The 17,860-nt window shown below is 37.1% G+C and overlaps 1 protein-coding gene across 1 annotated transcript; it reads right to left on the minus strand.

Annotated features, from left to right (window-relative positions):
• Positions 1–10,613: 10,613 nt before the first annotated feature.
• Positions 10,614–16,418, minus strand: LOC126817446 (polypeptide N-acetylgalactosaminyltransferase 1-like). The gene is made up of 2 exons (XM_050544425.2): positions 16,355–16,418; positions 10,614–12,391 (listed from the first exon to the last, which is right to left on the minus strand). The coding sequence occupies exons 1-2, from the start codon at positions 16,378–16,380 to the stop codon at positions 10,708–10,710; spliced, it is 1,710 nt and encodes a 569-aa protein (XP_050400382.1). The 5' UTR covers positions 16,381–16,418; the 3' UTR covers positions 10,614–10,707.
• Positions 16,419–17,860: the final 1,442 nt, after the last annotated feature.

Raw genomic sequence — 17,860 nt, forward strand, 5'->3', positions numbered from 1 at the left:
GGACCCCTAGCTAGGGGTGAGAATTTTGCCCGGACAACGGCGTGCCCACCTACTATTACGGTTCGTTCCCACCCCCTCGGTCTATTTGCTTTTTTGATAATACTCTTATTTATCACTAAAATTGTCCCTGTGGGTACCTTATCCGTGAGATTGTTTTCTGTTTGGTTATGTATGGTTGGTTATGTATGGTGTGGTTCTCGTGTTCTTACTGTTTGATTTCGGGCAAATGTTACAATCTAATTTTAGCTTCTCGGTTAAGCGCCATTGGATTGATCTGCCGAATTGTGACACATTTTCAATTCATTATCTCTATAAATATTGAACGGAATCGAACCATATTTGTATGGGTTTTCTTTCGCTGATTTAAATTCTATAATGAGGGATTAAAAGCCCCAAATGGCGACCAGAAACTTTGTTATCACCAAAGTGTAATTCTTGTTTTAGTCAAGGTTATAGAATGACACCCAAAAAATTAACAAGAAATTCATATTGTTTCTCAGAATAAATTTATGACGTTAGCACCTGGAATATTTATACATAAAAAAAACAAACATCTTCTGAATGGCAAACAGTGTTTAAATTTCTTTTCTGAGTTTGTCATTTCTTAAAATATAATAAGACTATCGTCTGAACCCGATCAAATTTGATAGAATAATGATGATGACAATGTACTGATGACCATTTATTTTGTATGGTGCTCTCTTGTGTAGCTGTCAACTAAAATGTGTTAACCTGGCAATCTATATTTGAGTACTATTAGACTACATATATGAAAACCCAACTCTCCGAATGACAGTTGTTCGAATTGATATGTTTTCACGAACATTTCACGATTTACAATCAAAAATACTTGATTTGACTTAAAGGACAAATTCTCCCACGCCACATATGGCATTCCTTTTTTACACGTCACTAAACCCTCAGAGTTATTTCCCTTAAAAACACACGGTGCACTGTGAATACGAACACACGGTTCCCAACATCAATAATAGTTAATATTGCGTATAGATGTCCGACGCTATGATAATCCCGTAACACTTTTTTCGAAAGGGTTAAGGCAAAACATTGTAATCACCGATAGGTGCAAAATACGAAATGCTAAGCTGTTGAATGTTTAAAGAGCTAAATCTCTACTCTTTGGCACCAAGAAATGGGCACAAACGGGTAGCAACGCATATAATAATATAATATGAATATATATAAACTGATTTACAATCAATCGTTTCTGTTTTACTGTTATTTCTAATCAGTTCTGTTCGGCGAAATATGCGAAGAGTCCAAATTGTATGGCAGTCTTTGGCGTCTGGTTTTTCTGTGGGATATGCAGTCGCTTCATTAAAAATGGAGACGAAAGCATTCTGGCACGCGATTCGTGTGCCAATTTTAAAATTTTCATTTTGTTTTAATTATTGAATATCAGAAGCCCATCTTTTGTAACAAAGTACTCTTCAACTTTCATCAAATTGACGGTCATTTAGGTGCTTAGAACTTTATGACCTCACCTGATTTTTGATAATATATGATATTGGCTTTTCAACTCTGTATAAACTTCTCTTAAGGCAGGGACTGGCGATGATCTAATTAAACAAGTAATTAATCCCATATGTCATTTACAAACTACATATGATCTGTGCACACGTTCCGCTTTACTTCAAAGGATATACGTACTGGTAGGTAAGCATGCCGTGACGAGATAAAAGAGACGATTGCATGTATGACCATGTATCCGAAGGTATATAATCAAAAGTTTACTGACAGTTAGCCAAACGACTGAAGACAACTAAAGACGAACAGAGACATGGCAGAGAGAGGCGGAGAGACCGACGTATGGACTCACCGAGTTCAGCCGCTGCCTTGGCAGAGGGGCAGAATGGTGGATTTAACATAGTTATATGTGTTCCGATGTAGTTTATTTCCAGTATAGTCTAGTTTCTGTAGTATTGATGTAGTAATGTTATATTCTGTTATACTAAGATAGTGTTATACTTTTCACGGTAAGATAACAACATCAATGTTGATTTAAATTGCAATGTCGAAGACTGTGCATTTTATTTATTTTATTTGTTAGGACTGGGATTATATCACCGCCCAGATGAGAACAACTGGTAAGAATGGTGTAATTAGAAGAATTAAAAGGTTTACAGTAGAAGAGACAACATATGACCAATTACAATTAGCCCATGCTTTAATATATCGATATGACGTGGAAATGGCTAAAAATGCTACACTTGGCATAGCAGCATTTTATATCTGGGTAAAATATTTATTTATTTATTTCATCTGTCTTTGTTATTCTTTCCAAAAAAGATGAAAAGTTTAGAAAGGGACTAGGAAACATGATATGCTAAATGTTTCAACTTTTTGTTGTTTTACTTTTTCAGTGTTATAATGTGATAATGAAAGAGTTTGCTTAGTAGATGGAGACTACATGCATGAAGTAAAGTCTGAAGAGGTACTGAATTAGAATTTTGACGATCTTCACTGGTCGGTAACAAAAAAAAATCTGGGCTGTTTTAAATTTGAGACACATCTGCCTATCATTTGTCTGGCCTAGGCGTTTTAAAATTCCTTAGCCGTCATGCCCATTGTAATTTCAGTGCGTTGGTGTATAAGTAGATTAGATTTTGTGTTTACGATAAGTAGTCTGGTCGTTGGTTATTTTGAATATATTATATGAAAGCTTTCTTACCGGAAGTTCTAATGCTTCTTTCAAAATAAAGGGCTGTAGTAGGATAGTCACATTCATTAATATTTTGATAATAGATCTATTATCTTTACAGGCTAGGATTTATCATAATTCCTTTGTTTAATATACGAATAATGCAAATTACCAATATCCTCTTCTTTGTATGCAACCATCAAAACATTCTCAATTGTGGAGTATTTCAAGGGCTAAAATCGCGTTGATGTAGGTCAAAAGAAAATATTGACCTAATTAATGATGGACTAAGTTCTGTAAAATTAAAGTTCGATTACAAACGATTAAGCGGAAGTATGTTTCTTTACTAATTTAAAATTCATTTTTGGCTTTCTGTTTCCAAATGAATGTTGCATTTTTGGCTATATTGGCTATAACCATCCGAAAAAGCAAACCAATCTATTAAACCGAGTTAAGGGTCTTTTCAAAGAATGTCGCTATACATTTAGTCTAATTGTTAGATTTTTTCAATTAAAACTTTAAATAATAAATTCATTGTCAGGGTCAATTGCCGAAGTTCGAACATAAATGTTATCCATATTTTATCATAGTGCTGGAATTTCTTTACTTGATAATAGGCCCGCAGCCAAAAAATTGTTGCGTGAAGTTCTGCTACAAGGTCCTCCCTGCTAAACAAACTATACATTTTTGGAAAGCTTCTAACAATAGGAACACAAATCCAGAGAGTTCTATGCAAAATGTTTGCAATAACTCGATTTAGGGCCAGATGGAAATTTCGATAATTGTCAAGTAAATGCTATATTTATACATAAATTAAATATTGACGAAAACAAACCATCCTATGCCAAAAATATGCTATTCGTTAAATTTTGATTGAAAGCAAAATGCAGAAAACATAATGGACAAGGGAACATACAGAAGTTTGGAAATCCGTTTATGGTAAGAGGAGTTATCCCCCCTTATGAAAAATATCAATAATTATTGATAACAGTATTTTGTTTAAAGAATTTATTCAATAAACTGAATAGGATTTAACTACAGACAAGGGCCTATATAAGTTCAACTTTTTCAGATAGGATTTGAGACTAATGGTCTAACAAATATTTTAAGTGAAACATAGCATCTAGAGATATTTAGTTTTATAGATATGGCCAAAACTAAATTATACTGTAATGGGAGTGACACGATTGTAATGAAGAGAAAAGAAATTAAATGGAGTTTATTGTCGTACTGTTCTGCACTAACCCGTATAATGAAGATGAGCATATGCCATAAATTATAGTTTATTTGTGAGTGTGTGTGTGGGGGGGGGGGGGGGTACGTGTAGAGCTATTATTCCTGCTTTCCATGCAAGTGTCATTAGTGTGCAAGAGGCCGCGGTGAGTCAGTAAGGAGTGGACTCACTTATCTGGCGGTCCAGGGTTTGATACTGGTCCGGCGTGGTTTCCCCTTGTCCGTGGCTCACTAACGACGGGGTCTGGGGTTTGATCCCCGTACTGACCTAGACAGTTTCCCAAACTTTCCAGCGTTTTTTTGCCTTGTCAGTGGTGCAGGAAGGGGGGGGGGGGCTGTGATGGGCAGCGTGTAGTTATTCGGATGGAATATAAAACTGAGATCCCGTAAATTCCCTCTATAGCATAATATATGGCGTATGTACATCTTCATTATCCCGGATGATACCGAACAGTTAGCATTAATCTCCATTTCATTTTTTTCTCTTCATTACAATTGCCACTCCCTTACATTATTCCATATATCTATTTTAGTGAGAAAATTGCATATTTATAGATACTCTGTTGCACAATTCATATATTTGTTAGGAATTTAGCCTCAGATCTAATATGTACTAAAGGTTTACAGATATATTAGTTTACAGATATACTGTTTTGGGAGAACTTATATGCCCCCCACCACCCCACCCCATCACAGATTCGGTAAACCGTCCATTTTTAGGTTTTTCCGGCGTGGTTTCCCCTTGTCAGTGATGCAGGACGGACAGCTGTCTCGTCGTTCGGATGGGACGAAAAACCGAGGTCCCCTGCACATATTGGCGTGCACGTTAAAGATCCCTTGGCAGTTGGAATTCGATATAAGAGTAGGCCGTAGCGCCGGTGCCCGGGCAAAATTTCCCTCATAGGACACTCTATGGCGTATGCCCGTCTTCATTAGCCCAGTTTATGAGCAGAACAGTAGGACGTTAAACCCCATTTCATTTCATTTCATTTCCATTTTTAGGACACAGCATTTCAGCTTTTCGGGCGCAAACATCAGAGAATCGAGAATGCGACCATATCATGGAAATATAATTGTATAATTGTCCAATTAAACATACATTATGCAAGAGCTAAATCTGCCTATTGCAGGTCTTTCTTTAGGCCTGAAATGTTATTTAAATTATTAATTAGACATTAATTAACTTATCCAGACCATAATCAACTCTCGATGGCATAGTTAGGCTGCGATGTTTATTGGATTATGTTCCGATTGGCTGTTCGACTTCCATTCATAATTAAATAAAAAATTGGATAATCGAGACTATGTTTCTTTTTTATCCTACCGACTTTAGTAATGATGATCGAGGCTAAGCCGAAAATTCAACCGCTATAATTGCGGTTCATAGTGGATCAATTTGACTGAAGTTTTCAGCGAATTCCCTTTACAGTATCTAGTTTTTAACTATTATAGTGAGAACTGCGAGCTCTTTATCTAATCTCCCATAATGTATCTTTAATTAAAAATAAACAACCACCACAGTTTTGTGGAAAATTCCTTTTAGTTAATGATTGATTCATTCAGAAAATTTGGGTGACACAGAAAATCTTCGGGCAAATGGGTTCTGAGTAAACACCCGCTCACCTTACAGGCCCCTGGGGCCCCATTAACGATATAAATATTGGGCTTGTGTGGTCACACATAGTTTTCTCCGTCATACAACATCAGCAGTCAACACAGACATTTGACACAAAGGGAGATAATTCTCTATTACCGTTAAAGATAGGCTCCCAGAAAAGTATTTATCGGATGTTTTTTTCCAATAAAACTATGGCAATTTTGGTATATATGGAAAGTAGAGATATCCAATCTTACTAGAAAAATACTGGATTCCCTGAAAAACACTCATGGGGCGTATACAGGACAAAAATGTATGGGTTCCCCTAATCGACAGCCCGACGATTAGGAATACCTGCACGCGTGACGTCGAAAGTTGCACGCAAAGATTGAGCGCTTGATGTACGTGTTGATAAACTTTATGAAGAATTAGACGTACAACACTTTCTGAGATAAAAAATCACGGAAAAAGACGCGGGCAGTGGATAATCCGAGAATTTAATTAGAATTCGATATTTGTAATAAATAGTCAGCGATTAAAGACAACATCGTCTTGTGTATTCCTTGGCAATTACAATGTTTTGAGAAGGATTCGAAGAAAGATTATGATAAATTAATTAGTTTGAATATGTTTTTAGTCCCAATATATCATGAAATCACCCAGTTTGTACGCGGGAATGTATCTTTAATGGATTTCAAAAATAATTCTGTATGTTCCCTTGTACATTATGTTTTCTGCATTTTGGTTTAAATCAAAATTTAATGTCATATTTGTTGTCGAGTATGAAGGCATTCAGTGTTATCGCCAATATTTAATTTTATGTCAACTTTATAATTTTTAGTATAAATATAACATTAACTTGACAATAACGTATAGTTTATTTAGTTGGTCGGACCTTGTAGCGGAATATACACAAGCTAGAAATTTTGGCTGCAGGCAAATGAGCCTTTTGTGGACCGAGGATGATACTACTTCAAATAAACCTTCACTCTATGTATCAGTTTCCCATATAATTTCTAATATAGATATCATCAGTGTATATTTAATTAGCTCATTGCAATGTAATTGGTCGATAAATAAAAACACACTAAGAACATATCGTCATAATAAGTCCGGGTCCCAATATCAATGCCATCAGCGCATATTTAATTACATTACTTTAATCTGATTGGTAAATCTCTGCGTATGCTGCATTCATTGGGAATTGTCTTAGACAACAAGCAGGATTATCCCTGGCCCCTCCCTTCCATCTCGCACGTCCTTAGCTCTAACATTGCAGCCAAAACCGCCCGTAATCAAACTATTTCCTGTGCATAGGGAATAACGGACTTTTTCTGTTTTTCTCGTTTTCTCTTATCTAGTGACAGTCAATATTTTTTGTATTATCATATATCCCCCCCCCCCCCACAATCTCATATAATAACTTTTGGTCTTCGAAGGAATTATTAGTGAGCAGAAATGCGCCTGTGTATCTGCAGGTAGGGTGAGTCTGTCGTTCAGATTGGGTATAACCCACTTGTGACTCCGACATTGTTTAGAGGGTAATTCATTAGTTCTTCTATCCATTGGTATTGAATGACTTCTGGTTTCATTTAATTGTGGATATTTTTGGTCACCCGTTTTCGGAAATGTAAACTGGATCAGATATATTAAATAATCCACATCTATATTCTCCAAGGAGTCGTCGGATTTTAGTTCTCACCAATTTAGGGGTTTAGCACTGTGAAAAGTTTCAAGATTGTTTTCTTATTATTATTGTGAACATTTTCAACATTGTTTATTCTCGATTCTTGGCCATTTATAAGTAAATTACGTTCAGTCAGTCTTTCAGCAGAAAGGTCAGGAACTTGGCTATCAACACCTTGCATCTTGTCATCATCGTGCAGTATATAGTAAGACACAGCAGTATTTAGTAAGACATATGAAAAAAATACAAGCTGAAAACCTACAAGTATAATAATTTGGCGTGATGTTCCAATTCTTAGAAACCTGAAAAATTAAGAGAAGATATCCACTATATATAGGATGAAGATTATAAGATTATGAACTTTTATTTCCATCCTAGTTCATCTAGCTAGTTATAGCACACTTCCATCCACCCCTCCCTACCCTTTACGCAAACTGTGTAACTAAGTTTGTGGAACTCCTAGTGTGATGAATTTTTGGTGTGAGCGTATGTGGCTTGGAGATAGCGGCGCCTTCTCAACCTCGTGGGTTTACTCCTCGTACTCCGGTTTAGTCCCACAGGAAAGACCCATGCGCGTGCGCTGAGATAATGAAATGAAAAATAACGTTAAACATTAAGAACAACATTTGATGAATTGGTAGTAAGGAACCTATCGATTCTCATCATTCTCTGTTTGTCAGTCTGTCCGTCATGGACGAACACTGTTAATAATCAGCAATCCGCGATCTTGTGTTCCGGAGTTACCCCTTCGCCGCAAACCTTGTGAACGGAATAGAGGATTTTAAGAGGAAATTCGAAAATACTGTGAAGCATTGGGTTCGAAGGAACTAACCCCATCGATATTCATCGTTCCGTGACTTCCCGGTTCCGAAGATTTTGCAAAGGGAATTGTTTTTGTTTTCAAATTCTGACATTGGGACAATGAGAGGATGAGCCCTGTTCTCCACCCATCTTTTTCAAAGTGTGTGGGTATCATGCATAGCAACTACTTTCATCAGACGACCCTAACATAAACAAGATAATGTAATTTTAAGCTTTAATAAGCGAGAGAATAGGCCGTGTCTTTAGTAGAAGTCGTACTTTATTGATATATAAACCATATGTCACTATTTTTTGAAAGTATCGAGCAATCAAACTGATTATCTATACTTTGTCGAAGCATAAACTCTTCACAATCAAATTCAGTCAAGGTTTTGAAGAACCTGGTAGTAAAACTATATACACTATGTTTCATGACTCTCCGTCAGTTAGATTCAAAGTTCAGGGGGCGTAAATGTGTGTGGAGTGGGGGAACATGGTCGGTCCCCAGGGGTGGATCCAGGAATTTTTGCAGGAGGGGGTTTACCGGGTTCCTGAGACAATGTACCCCCCCCCCTCCCGCATGGCCTCTATCGTCATTTTGGCGTATAAACATACACATTGAGCTTTTTAAACAGAGAAATTAAACACCCCGTTTGACTTCAATTTTTATTATGAATTAATACAGTGACATTGTGATTCAATTTCATTGATGCAAAGCATTAATTATGGTATTACATAATGCCTATATCATTATCTCGTGCTTTGAGTGTCCATCCTGTCCCACATCTGACGATAAAGGGTAAAGCACACGAACGAGAAACTTTTCTCATAAAAAGTGTTGATTAAAAAAAAAATAAATTATGTAGCTGAGCAGGGTGTGTGGGTGTGTGTGTGTGTGTGTGTGTGTGGAGGGGGGGGGGTCGACCCCCCTAAACCCCCCTCTGGATCCGCCCCTGGGTCCCAAAATGAGTGCAGTCACCGCAAACGGTCTCAAAACTATGCATAGGTGACTACTGTCCGAACAGTCGTAAATTTTAAACGGATTTCTTCGATTATGAACAAACTACTTAACTCTGGTTATCATAAACTTGCCTGTGTGTTTGAAATCAACTCCGGTTAAATAAAATCCGTTGAACAATATTCCAACGAACAAAAGAGTTCTCTCTTGAAAAATTTGTCTATTTACTTTTAATTTCGACTGCGTGGAAGACAACAATACTTTCGTTACGCGTTGGGCGAAACCAATGAATTTGATGTTGCGGGGGGGGGGTAACTTTGTCAGATCCACGTGTTGCAATCAAAGCAAAGCCTGGTCGTTTGAGTTTGGAATATCAAAGATATCAAATTACGGCAATTACATAGGAGATTTATATTGAAACCATTGCACGGATACTCGTAAAAATAAAGTCATATATATATAAACAGGGCCTAGTATAAGGTTTTATTGACAAAGCACGGATCGCCTGACAATGAATATTAGGAGAACCAGGGTGGGGGGTTATTGCTCTACTTACCCTAAGCCGAAAATGTCATTATCGTGTTTAGTCAAGATATTGATGTGATGAAACATACACCAAGATTCATCATCCTCACTTAATTAGAACTAAAGTTATCGTGTCCTAAAGCATCAACCAATCAAATTGCTTATTGTGACAAAGTACTCTATAACTTTCATCAAATTGAAAGATCCTTTAGGTGCTTAGAACTTTATGACCTCTGCTGGTTTTTGATAAACTTCTGTTAAGGCACGAACTGGCTATGATCTAATTAAACATGTAATTAATTCAATATATCATTTACGGGCTGCACATGATCTATGTGCAACACTCGGCAGGACTTCGAAGGGAATGTACTAGTGGTCAGTGCATCATACCATGACCTGTTAATGACTTCAAAGGAAATAGGCAGTGCAATTACAGATATCATAATCTGATAAATAAACAATACCATCATCATAATATTATGATGATCACTCTTAACCATTTTCCCTAATTGTCGTACGCTATATAAGCGGAAGTTTGCTGACAGTTAGGCAGACAACCAAAGACGACTAGAGACGATCGGAGACGGAGAGACCGCCGTATGGACTCTCACGAGTTCAGCCGCTGCCTTGGCAGAGGGGCAGAATGGTGGATTTAATATAGTTATATGTGTTCCTGTCGTAGTCTAGTTCCTGTATAGTTTAAGTTCCCATATTGTTGTTGTATGTATGTAACTGCAGATGTTTTATATACCTGATGTAAATAAATCCTATATTTACGAAACTGATCTCTGTTATCACTAAAATAGTGTTACATTATCTCCGCTTACCCTAAGCAAGGTATTGATGTAATGAAACTATACACTAAGTTTCTTCACTCTCACTTAATTAGAACTAAAGTAATCGTGTCCTGAAGCATCAACCAAACGAGATAAATGTGCAATTAATTAATATGTCATCTGTTTATTTTGGGTTTCGGCGGGTGACACAAGCCTCACTGTTGGCTTGTTTATAATATTTTCTGAACATAGCTAGAACTGCCTTCTTATTTATGTTGATGCTGATAAGTCCTGGCCAGCGTCTTTGTTATCTTTTTTTAATTAGTGAGCTCATAGTTTTCGGTTTATAGTTTTCGGTTAATTCATACATTTCACACTGTGATTGCCATGGGTATTATTTATAATACATGTAATCAAATAAAACATATTTTCTTGTCTATATTTTATGTGATGCATTCAAACGTCACTTACTCAGGTAATTGTCTTGATGCATCCCGATGCAAATCTGGATTGATACTTAATCTTAGCTACTGTTTCATTACAAGGTTTTAAAGTACCCGTTCCATCATGCCTTTCGGCGACACACAATTTATTATCAAAGTAGGGTCGGATTTTATTACCAGTATATTTCCAGTATTGATATTTGTCGTCAGCATCACATGTGTCAAAAATTAAACGAGCGTTTTTGATGGTCAAGCACCGGCCTTTACATTTAAGTCTATCATTAACGACTGAAATACGACACGTGATTTCAAGTACATCGGGAATAAATTTAAGAGTCTGCATGTCTGTACCTACACTCAGTGAAGAACTATGACTATGCAGCATGTAGAAGGTAGTATTCGTTTCTGGAATCTCTAACTCAAGCAGAACATTCTCTAGGTACCATTTAAAGGGTTTACATTTCAGCCTTTCTTTTAAAGCCAAAGTTGACCTAAGAATGGTCGTGTCCACCTTTGGCAAATGTTTTCTTCCAAATAAAACACATTTGGCGATAGGTAGATACTCCCCCATCCAGGCTTCCGCCATTAACGCCACGTTATTCAAAGGATTATTGGTATTAACGTAAGGGTGCGCCTTATAAACATGGCCAATTGTAGAACATCTACATAGAGCAAGACCACCGCCACACAACCAGCTTTTAATAGCTAGATCAACATCCTCTCCACCCCAACCATTAAAATAATCTCCCATTCCCCCAATCTTAAAAAAGTACTCTCTATCCATAGCGAACATAGCACCCATCAGAGATGGTTGTTGAATGGGGTCCGTAATTTTGTGCTTTTCCCAAATTGATTCTCTGAACGGTCCAAATAAGGCACCGAGGGACCAACTGATCTGAGTTTTCATGCGTTGATTAGAACCGACTGATTCCATTGTATCTGGACGAATAACATTAATCACAGGAACAACAATTCGTGTACGATCTTTTGATATTGCATCTAGTAATGGTTCTATCCATCCACTGTCCACCTCACAATGTGAATCGAAAAAAATGATAACGTTGCCTTTGGTGTGCCGGGCTCCGTAGTTTCTCGTTGACGCTGGTCCCATTTTGTATGGCGTACGAATCACTGATATATGTTTAAAGGGACCGAGGACACGCTCTAAAGGTTCCAGTAAATATTCCCGGGTACTATGGTCATCAACTAGAATTATCTCTTGTACATATTTTAATGGCGTCCTCTTTAATATTCCGATAACAGTTCTAAACAAAGTTGACCACGGTTCGTTTATAAACGGTATAACTATGCCGACTTTCATATCAGGGGGGATAACCCACTTGTGACCCCAACATGCTCTTTTAGGTCTAACATATTTAGAAGTTCTATCCAGTGGTATTGAATGACTCTTGGTTTCATTAAAGCGTCGATATTTTGGGTCACCTGTTTTCGGAAATGTACGATGGATCAAATATATCAAATAATCCACATCTATATTCTCCAAGGAATCTTCGGATTTTAGTTCCGCCCCATTTAGAGGTTCAGCAGAATGATAAGGAACTTTTCTATCAACAACTTGCTCCGTGGCATCATCGAATGTATTTCTTCGTACAGCAGTTCTCAAACGATCATTTAGTAGGAAATATGAAAAAATGACAAGATGAAAACCGAGAAGTATAATAATTTGACGTGATCTTCTAATTCTTTTAAACCTAAAAAAAAACAAAAACAAAGAGAGAATAAGCATTGTAAGAGAATGGAATTACCCCGCCAAGTATCAATTTCATGCTATATCTGGAATAGTAAATCGTTTTCCCCATTATCCCGTAGAGTCATGGTCTCTTTTTATCCCGCGTCGAACGAAGTTAGGGAGGGATATTGAAATGAGTTGCGTCCGTCCGTCCCGATTTCGTTTCCGCAGCATATCTCATAAACGGTTCAATATATGCTTATGAAACTTTATACATACATCAACCTATTACAGTAGCTGACTTAGTTTTTGGTGTACAATTTTGTTTCCGGAACATATCTCATAAACCGTCAAAGATATCTTTATGAAATTTTGTACACACATCAACCTTTTACAGTAGTTGTGCTTTTGGTAATGTTTGTGTTATTATGGAAACAAATTTGAGTTAGTTTTTTGTGTACAATTTTGTTACCGGGGAATGTCTTTTCCTATCCCGATCATTTTGGAAGCCATTTACCACAGTAAATTCAACAACTAACAGCAGTGGGTTGTTTCAATCCCTCAACTTAAAAAATGAAATGTAATGAAATGGGGTTTAACGTCCTACTGTTCTGCTCCGAACTGGGCTTATGAAGACGGGCATACGCCATACAGTGGTCTATGAGGGAAATTTTGCCCGGACAGCGGCAATATGGCCTGCTCTTATATCGAATTCCAATTGTCAAGGGATCTTTTACGTGCACGACAATGTGTACACGGGACCTCGGTTTTTCGTACCATCCGAACGACTAGACAGCTGTCCTTGTCAGGCCCTCCATGCTGCATCACTGACAAGGGGGAACCACGCGAAAATCTGGATGAACTTTCTCGGCCAATGCAGGGATCTAACACCCGATCTCCCAGCCCTCAACTTAAAGTATTCTTGTTTCAAAAACATCTGTAAATAATAAGTCCATATAACACCTTAATATATTATTAGTAGTATAGTATTATGGTAATAAATTACATTATTAAATTGAGAAATTGATTATTATTATTACCTTTAAAAATAAATGTAATGTATATAATTAAAAACATTTTTAATGTAATTTTCCCAGCCCTGGAATAAGATTATACAACTTGAATAGATCGGACTTTTTCGGGACATCGGTGGATTGTCTTGAGCAGTGCGTTTCGATCTCATTTCACTACCAGTTTCATTTCAGTTCATTCAGAAACATTGTATAACTGGCGGTTGTTCGAATCTTTCATGTGTTCCAGGTAACTTGAAAGAAGGTAAACTTGATAACCTTGATCTGTCTGTCTTCGTTAGCCCGTTTGGTGCAGAAAAGTAGGACGTTAAACACCATTTCAGTTCAGAAACATCGGATGGTTTATGGTTGTTCGAACGTTTCGTGTGTTACTGGTAACGTCTTCGTGTGAAGCTCTTTTATTTTGGCTGTAACCCTTTCAATTGATTTAATGTGTTTGCCCGACTCAAAGAACTGAAGAGCTGCCTTTTTACATAATTCGATAAAGATACGACTGGTATAACCCTGTTGATCTCTTTCTCCTAACTTATGAGTAAAGGCAGTAGAAATTTCATTGACACCTCTTTTGGCTTCACATTCATGCTAAATGTTGTAATAACCTTGAGGTGTCTATAATTCCAATTAAGGTACATGTAGTTAAGTTGGGCACACCTAGCTACCGAAGAAAGTTTACAGCACTTACATTTACCTTGTAAACTGTGGGAACATGCATGTCAAATAATGTACAGATATTTGACCCATCCCCGTGCTGTTTGTATGCCTCCTCTGTAATCTCTGGCCAGTTGCCTCCTTCCAGGCCAATCTAATCCTGTCGCGTTTTTCGTGATTAGCAGACTGAAGATAATAGTTATATGTAGGGTTTTACTTTGATATGTGGAGAATAAGGAGAAAGTCATCATTGTCTGCCCAGACAAATTTTCGAGAAAAAAAACCCCAATTAATATTCTTTCGATAACAGATGTCTGATCACTGTGTAAGCCCTCGAAAATGAAAATCGCATTAATCAAATATTTAATTGTATAATGAGTGTTTTCATTTAACCGAGGGGTAAACTTTTGGACTGCTTATACAGTAGAAATTTTTACTTGTAGTCCTATTTCTACTAAATTGCATGTTGACTTTTTGGAATCAACACTCGAGTGTCCAAAAATCTGATCAAATGGATATGTCTGTTGTGCTTCATTTCTATGTCTACATTATTACATTCGAACAAATATATTCAGGTATCATTATTATTAAACAGTTTTGCTTCTTTCTTCGTGAAATGTCAATCATTTCAAATTTGGCATTAGAGAAGTGACTGTAGTGATCTAAAAAGAAGGTTTGAAAACCTATTATTTATTTCAGAAGATAGGGACCATCTGTGAAACTGAATCTAAGGCAATTTGAAGATTAAAAAATATGTTTTAAAACCTCAGTAACAATGTGTGCAAGTTTTGGGGATCATAGATTGTATGCTAATTGTATAAATATTCAACTTTTACCGAACGTAATTTCCAAACAATGTCCAACATCCCCGATCTGGATTGAAGCGACTCTAATCGCCATGGGTTCAGGAAAGCCTTGCCAGAGACAATTGTAGGGTTTAAATGAGCTTCCTATATTTTGTGAGTTTTATGTCTGTATACATGTCAGATGTTTTAATTGCAATCTAGTTGTTGATCCTGTGTTTCAACAGAGGATTCCGGGACACACTTTCGGGCCTGGTCACCCCCGCCTGCATGTCCCTTAAGCCGCCCCTGGTTGAGGACATAATTCATCAAGATATACTTTTATTGAAAAGCAATATAAACATAGATTGCCAGGCAATGTAACATAACCAACCAGCAGCTTCATCGTCCACGTTTAGATTCGTGATTTATTTCTTAAATGTACACAAGGTTTCCAGGCGGGAGGCGTGTGCCATAAATAGGAATCACGATCCAATTTTCTATCAAGTTAGTACAATCAGGTAATAGCATTTAGTCAACAATCTCATGTCAATTATGACAATGGACTCAAAGTTAGAATGAACCTGGTGGACAGGTACTAATCACTACTATGCATAGGCGTACGAGCTGGGGGCTGGGGGGGGCGCCCCCCCCCCCAATTTTGGGCACCAAATGCTGGGAAAAATTTGGGCACACAATTGTACTTTGTAAAAAAAGATAGTGTGTTCTTGAATGTGTCCAATTTAACAGCGAATTTATTATTATTATGTAACATACTAAGAACCTAACTACATTTTTTGGGCACCAACCACCACCGCCCCCCCCCCCCCAGTCAAAATTTCCCCGTACGCCTATGCTACTATGTGCTTATTATGCCATTTAAATCTATATTTTTCTTTGATCATTTGAAATATACATTGACGTATAGAGTAAGCTCTCATACCAGCAGATTAAACATACATTATGCAAGAGCTAAATCTGTCTATTGCCGGTCTTTCTTTAGGATTAATCTGACTGAAATTTTCAGCAAATTCCCTTTACATTATCGAGTTTTTAACTATTATAGTGAGAACTGTCACCTCTTTATTTAATCTCCTATAATGTATATTTAAGGAATACACACAGACTATGTTCATTTGTTTAGTGATTATCGTAAATTTAATTAGTAGACCTTAACATTTGTGTCTTGGGCTTATGTCGCACTTGACTGAAATATCAATTAAATTTTTCTATGAAGATTAGAACTAGTATACAATCACTAGATGCCAAATAAAATATTAATACATATATTTTCACAATAGCGTGAAGCGTTAAAGTTAATTGAAAACTGCTAAAGTATTTGATCTTTTAATAACAACAGATAGATCAAAGAAAATAAAAAATATATATATAATTTTGTTGCTAAATTCGAAAAGCTTAACTTTTGTTCACTGAAATACGGAAGTTAAATCACAGTACTGATATTAATTTTAAAAATAAAATGTCACTTCTTCAGATAAAAAAATATAATTTGATTTGCTATACCTGAACATCTTCAACATTTGAATCATACTTGAGTACACCTGAATTATTCCGTTAAAAATAAAGTACTGAGTGTATTGATAATAGTATAAAATTAAATGTGACACGTGTCTTACCCGTTATGGTATATTAGTCAATATAGCTCAAATTTTAATGAAGTAAAGGTATGGATTTCTTAAAGTTAATATAAAAATTAATATTAATACATTATTATGGGGTGGTGAAAAGTTCAAGGATTAGACAATGTAATAACATTGTAATGAAATCTAGTGTTCTAAATCCATATCATATGCATGTATTATTTGAAATAACCCGTTAAAATACATTCTCACGAAAGTATTTATTACGAAGTTATTTCTAATAAAAGTATTCCAAATTTGGTATATATGGAAGTCTGCTCGAATGTTGTCGGGATCATTTAAGACACTGCTTTATAATCAGTACACGAGTCGTGTATTTTATGGTTTCGAGCCCCATTTGTAATAAACAAATAAAAATATGTTCCAAAATGTCCTAGTCTCTCTTAACATTTTATATCTTTCATGGCCATATTTTTATAGCATCTGAACGTATACTATTCAAAAAAAGTAGGGGATATTTGATACTAAAATATGCAAATGACTACGAAAAAAGTCACTATAGAACCTAACAGAAGAAACATTTCCAGTTACATGTGACGCCCAAACGCACCAATAGCTACCGCATGGAATGCAGGTGATGCTTGGGATCATCATGGGGGTCCAACCCAAGATTTGCACGACTCTGACTTTGAATGTTACAGTCATTGTGGCATTGAATTCCAGGGTGGAAACATCAGTTTAATTGTTTTAGTGACCAGAAAACAAATTTTGATATGCGTCGGCTTACCCAAAATGAAAGGTTACGTGCCCTTGGCATGCTACAGATCGGCACAACACAGGCGGTTGTGGCGCGGACGATGAATGTTTCTCAGTCTGTCATAAGCAGGCTATGGTCCAGATACCGTGATACACAATCTGTACAGGACAGACCACGCTCAGGTCGACCAAGGGCGACAACTCAAGCCCAGGATCGATTTATCCGTACCTTGGCCTTGAGAAATCGTGTCATCACAGCAAATCAGATCAGCGCTCGTCTTCAAACAGACACTGGTGTGAGAGTGAGTGGCCAGACGATTCGGAATCGACTGCATAGGGGTCACCTTCGCGCCCGACGTCCTCGCGTGATCCCTTGTTTGAGAGATCATCACATTCAGGCAAGACGTCGTTTTTGTAGGGATCGTCAACACTGGGATAATCGACGCTGGAGCAATGTGATGTTTTCAGATGAGTCAAGGTTCACTGTTGATTTTTTGGACAGACGTAGGAGGGTGTGGCGTCGTCGAAACGAGCGCTTCCAAGACGTTAACGTCATCAGACATGATCGATTTGGGGGTGGTTCTGTTATGGTGTGGGGAGGCATCACTGTTGCTGGAAGAACGGCTTTACATGTTGTTGCAGGGCGTGTTACAGGCCAGTACTACCGGGACAA

This window comes from Patella vulgata, chromosome 4 (genome assembly GCF_932274485.2).
Source record: "Patella vulgata chromosome 4, xgPatVulg1.2, whole genome shotgun sequence".
Classification (NCBI taxonomy): domain Eukaryota; kingdom Metazoa; phylum Mollusca; class Gastropoda; family Patellidae; genus Patella; species Patella vulgata.